The following is a 5979-nucleotide window of genomic DNA, read 5'->3' as shown; positions in this document are numbered from 1 at the left end:
ATTTCCTAAAGTTCTAAAAAAAAAAAAATAACCGACTGATGGTCGAAAGCAGTGAACAGTATGACTTTGCTGGCGTTATCAGTAGCTCCATTCAGGAGGAGTGGCATGTGCCAGGAGTAGATCTGGATACAGAAGAAGTACATGAAGAAGAGGATAAGCAAGAGAAATATGGCAAAAATATCAAAGGTATGTGTCTGAATGGTTCTTAGTGGCTGTTATAGAATTTTGGATGCTTATTAATGATGGATGAATTTCCTGATAATACATGAAATGGATGGAGAATGATGATGATAAACATGTAAAAAAGGTTAACCTCTAGTAGAAGTAATACGAGAATTATAAGTATGAAGAACAGGTCTATACGATGAATTTCGAAAAATGTTATGATCAAAGTGCTCATGAATGATTCCGTTGTTATGTTTTGTGTTCTCAATGGATATAAACATTTTATTTTAGATATCCCAGCATCTGTATGGAACCTTCTGTGTAATCCTATTTATGTTGTCACCTCTCTGGGTTCATGTATGGAGCTATCGATTGTTAGTGGTTTTATCATATTTCTTCCAAAATATCTCGAAAATCAGTTTTCTCTTGGCAAGTCTCAAGCGAATGTCTTTAATTATATTTACTATATTTCATTACCTGTGTAAAGTGAAACATGTAACAATAACTATATTTCATTACCTGTGTAAACATGTAACAATAACTATATTTCATTACCTGTGTAAAGTGAAACATGTAACAATAACTATATTTCATTACCTGTGTAAAGTGAAACATGTAACAACCTAGTTAGAACTATGACACGTCTTGCTAAGTTTCATGTTGTACTGTCTAGTTTGAACTATGACATGTCTTGCTAAGTTTCATGGTGTACTGTCTAGTTATAACTATGAAACATCTGTCTAAGTTTCATGTTGTACTGTCTAGTTAGAACTATGACACGTCTTGCTAAGTTTCATGTTGTACTGTCTAGTTAGAACTATGACACGTCTTGCTAAGTTTCATGTTGTACTGTCTAGTTATAACTATGACACGTCTGTCTAAGTTTCATGTTGTACTGTCTAGTTAGAACTATGACACGTCTTGCTAAGTTTCATGTTGTACTGTATAGTTATAACTATGACACGTCTTGCTAAGTCTCATGTTCTACTGTGTAGTTAGAACTATGACACGTCTTGCTAAATTTCATGTTCTACTGTGTTGTTAGAACTATGACACGTCTTGCTAAGTTTCACATTTCACCATCTAGTTAGAACTTTACCTTATTTTGGTCAGAAAATTTCACTTGTCTAAACAGTCACACAACTGTCTATTTTCACTGAACACAGTCACTCAGTTTCTACTGCAACATATGTACTTGAATAATACTATATTTTCTGCCTAGTTACCCTAATAATGTTAATTTATGTAAAATTATTCTTTTTGGAAAAATAGGTACTTTGACTTACCTTTAGGCCTAAGTTGTAACTTTTTTAACAAGAACCCACCAAGAAAGATTCCAATGCATGCTCCAGGAATAGCAATTCCTCCTAGGAGATAAGTACGAAATAAATGTCATTTACCATTCACAATACAATATGAATTTTACTCTTGTCTTAGACAGTTAATTGATCTCCATTCTTAAGTTTAAGACACCATTTTTTAAACTGTAGAAAACTACAAAATTGAGTAAGTTATATTGAAAAAATTTTGGAGTCTATGTTGTTACAATCCAAGTCACCATGTCGGGCCATACTCTATTTGACGGCCAGTGCATCTTTACACTAGTCTTTCAGTACAGTTGCCACTACAAAAGGTTCCATAATGAAGTTGTCATGTCTAATGCATAACACTTGTCCCAGAATGCTTTCCATAATCCATCTATTGCATGAGGAAGACAGTTTCCCAGTGGCCATTGACCCTTTGTGTTTATGAATTCTCAATTGATGTGAGATACCTCACTTTGCTTATCACAGCTGTGGCACAATTTATTGCAGGTCTCTTTCTGGATGGTCTTAGTGCCCCAAGCTAATCCATGCTCCTTTTTTTTCCAATGTCACTAAGTACAAGAAATATCTCTTACTTTGTAAATTTTAAATTCCCTATCTGGATACATCTTTATGAGTTGAGTCTATTAATATTTTGCACTGGGAAGGGCTGTTACATACCCTTTCCAAAAGTAATCAATTTTTGGTGACATCACACTATCTATGAAATGCCAAACAATGTCAAAGTGTAGTTCTGATACATGCTGTCTACTTCAACTTTACATTAGCTCTGGTTGTCAAGAGACTTATGGATTTGCATATTCAAAATCAGTTTAATATAACATACTCAATCCTCTGTATTTATGCTATTTAAACACAAAGAAAATTTTTCCAGTTCAAAAGCAGTTACATATCTCCTTTAATTAACTAATATAAATATATAAAAGTTAATGTTCAGTTCATCACCAATGGACAAACTTAAAACATTACCTTAAACATCTTCTTCTAACTTTATACAAATGTAGAATAGAGGTTTTTAATTCAAGTTTTAACTTTAACTTCAGTTCCTTCTAAACAAACAACTTGTTTCAGCATTACTTATGTAGTAAGCTTAACAACAAAACTGTTCCATTTACTTCAGTTAATTAAAACAATTTATGCTTAATAAACACGTAATTTTTTCTCCCTAAATCTGTGTAACTTGTTCATTTCCTTATCCAAAATTTGTCATCCAAATAGTTAAAATATAAAATAGTTTTCATTACTAGGAAGTTAAAGAGTCAAATTAAAGTTAAACATGTAACAATAACTATATTTCATTACCTGTGTAAAGTGAAACACGTAACAATAACTATATTTCATTACCTGTGTAAAGTGAAACATGTAACAATAACTATATTTACTATATTTCATTATCTGTGTAAAGTGAAACATGTAACAATAACTATATTTACTATATTTCATTACCTGTGTAAAGTGTACTGTCTAGTTATAACTATGAAACATTTGTCTAAGTTTCATGTTGTACTGGTGTAGAGTAGTTGATTAATAAACAACATAGATTAGAAACTTAAAGAATGATATTTTGTGAGAATAACTGTTACATTTCAATTTCAAACTATGAATGACAAATGGTTCATTAAATATAAACTATGCTGTGAAACACACCAGACTAGGATACTTATGAAATTATACACTAATCAGGTTATAAAAGGATTTGTTTAAAAAATATTAGTACTCTCTTCATAGTAAAGTAAGCTTAGGTAAGCTTTTCACAAAATGTATATTATTATTTTACATTTATAATATACAACTGTTTCTTAAAGTGTAACAACTTGCTTTAACCTGTTAAAATAGGGAAGAGTAGCTCCAGCCATCTGAATGTTGTCACAGCCCAGAAAGTAAAGCACTACATACAATCCCATACACACCACGCTGAAGAACAAGACAAACTGGATTGCTCCTAAAAAAAAGAGACAATTGAACTATAATACCTGTATACCTTTTCATTACTTTTATAATTAAGTATTGAAAGTAAATTATATCTTGTTGTAATGGTAATGAACGTAACATGACAAATTTAAAAATTAACAGTAAGAACATCATTTGAAAAAACAACAACTGTTAGATATGCAAGACTGTTTCAATTTAAGTTTAATGCAAGAGTTATGATTTAGAGTGTTTATATTGTGTGAATGTAAAATTTAGTTACTTTTAGAATCAGTAGTCTATCACAGGTTTGTTTAGGTTGCTGTTTACAAATCATACGTTGTGTAAGTCACTAGTTAGGAATTAGTGATTGTTATATTATTGCAACATGTTACTACAACCTTCTAAGTTTTTGTTGTTTTAATTTAGTATTATTGAATCATAATATCTTTTAGGTGTGGAACGTTCTAGGCCTCTGTCAGGGTGATTTTATAGTCTATAGTGGCAATTTCTAAAGTGTAATTATCACAGACTGTATTGCAATAACAGAGTAGAGAAGAAGAATTTGTCTTGTCAATTGTGTTCTATAGAAAATGGAACCAGCTTGTGTGAACGTTGACAAAAATAGATAATTTTTAAAGCTCTGGATACAATTGTGGGAACCAAGAGTTATAGTGGTAATTTTAAAGTGAAATTATCATAGATTGTGTTGTAATAACAGAGTAGAGAAGAAGAATTTGTCTTGTCAATTGTGTTCTATAGAAAATGGAACCAGCTTGTGTGAACGTTGACAAAAATAGATAATTTTTAAAGCTCTGGATACAATTGTGGGAACCAAGAGTTATAGTGGTGATTTTAAAGTGAAATTATCATAGATTGTGTTGTAATAACAAAGTACAGAAGAATAAATAATCATGTCAAATTGTGTTCTAAAGTAACTGAACCAACTTGTGTGGAATTTGATGGAAAAGAAACAATTATTTATAGCTCTGGATACAACCATGATAACGAACAGTGTAACGAACATTTGTATATAGATATTTGGCTTCTTGTAATATTTTATTTTAAAACAAGTGGACTTTTTATTTATTGTCAAAAAAGTCACAGAAACCCATTGTAAAAAATCTGGCCCATACATACATAAAAACCTGACAACAACTGGGAGAAATACTGATGGCATGATTGTGAAATAACACGACTCCTTATTGAATGCACTTATTTTTATCACTGCTACTACTACTTGTATCTTCTGTTTTCATCTAAACTTCTAGTACCTCATCACGTATATGTATTTTTTTAATTGTTAGAAGTCTGTAAAGAATCACTTTTAAAATACCAGATCTTTTTGTACCAGAATTCTTAAATTTCCAACAATAGCAGGCTACCCTTTAACCAACTGGCTTTAAGCAGATTTGTTTAAAACAGTAGCACATACACGAGCAAAGAACTTACTGACTGCATAAAATATTACAGATTTTATTGTATGCTTTTTTTCCTCTCATTGTTTCTGTTGTCTTGTACCATATTTAACTCATTATTTGAGGCAGACATAGAAGCCTCAATTTAGAAAATGTAACTACAACAACAGAACACCTCTGCTTTACACTGACCCAGTTAGAATTTTACCCACTCTTCTCCAACCTTTACTCATAAATGTCCAAATACCACCCTTGTGACAATTTGGTGGAGATGATGCCATTATTTCAGAGGATAATAAAACTATAAACACATTATAAACATCTGTTTTTAACCCTAACCCTGTCATGTACATAATGCTAAAACACCTGAGTATCATCAGCTACATTTATTTCATATGTAGCTAATGCTCATGAATGTGGCAATAGAAACTGGATCAGTGTATGAGATTAGTTTCATGTGAGTATTACGTGTCATGCTCATGATACATGTGAATAATGAGTTTGAGTTATAATCATGTTGTGACATGTTTAAAAACTCTCAACTCTGTTCTCTTTCAATAATACTAGAAGGATATGCTTTACTCTTATTTACTTGGTAAAGTAGTCAAATAAGCATATCCATAGAAACAATTAACAGGGAAAGGGTTATAACACAGTTCAAGCCTAAGAAGGGACTTTTCTATTAAAGAACAAGCACAAACCCTAAAAACAACAAGGACCAATCCTTAGACTTGGTAACCCTGATTTATAAGTTTTAATTTTTATTGACTGAACTGCTTTAGTTAAGCTATTAATGTTATCACTTTTTGTTTATAATAATCATAATAATGAAGCAATTAAATATTAGATAAAACAAAAATACACAAATACGAAACTAAAGACATTAACAAGGTATCAAGTTTATTTGGGTATAAAATACTAAAAGTTTAGAACTATGATACTTGTCTTGCTAAGTTTCGAGTTTTACCGTGCTGTTAGAATTACACTGCTTATTTTACTATGTTTCACATTTCACTGTCTAGTTAGAACTATGACACGTCTTGCTAAGTTTCATGTTGTACTGTCTAGTTAGAACTATGGCCCATCTTGCTAAGTTTCATGTTGTACTGTCTAGTTAGAACTATGACACGTCTTGCTAAGTTTCATGTTTCTAATCTATGTTG

General features: G+C 31.3%; 1 protein-coding gene across 1 annotated transcript in view; it reads right to left on the bottom strand.

Moving 5' to 3' along the window:
* The window catches only part of LOC111084018 (solute carrier organic anion transporter family member 5A1-like), a 7284-nt gene extending 3856 nt beyond the window's left edge, over positions 1–3428 (bottom strand). The window contains exon 1 of the mRNA XM_022380790.1: positions 3315–3428. Within this exon, the coding sequence (XP_022236498.1) occupies positions 3315–3394 (80 nt within the window). The 5' untranslated portion in view covers positions 3395–3428. The remainder of the gene's footprint in view (positions 1–3314) is intronic.
* Positions 3429–5979: the final 2551 nt, after the last annotated feature.

The sequence above is a fragment of the Limulus polyphemus genome, unplaced genomic scaffold (assembly GCF_000517525.1).
Source record: "Limulus polyphemus unplaced genomic scaffold, Limulus_polyphemus-2.1.2 Scaffold12851, whole genome shotgun sequence".
NCBI lineage: Eukaryota > Metazoa > Arthropoda > Merostomata > Xiphosura > Limulidae > Limulus > Limulus polyphemus.
Note: the sequence above shows the minus strand (reverse complement) of the source record. Positions and strands in the feature narration are given on the sequence as shown.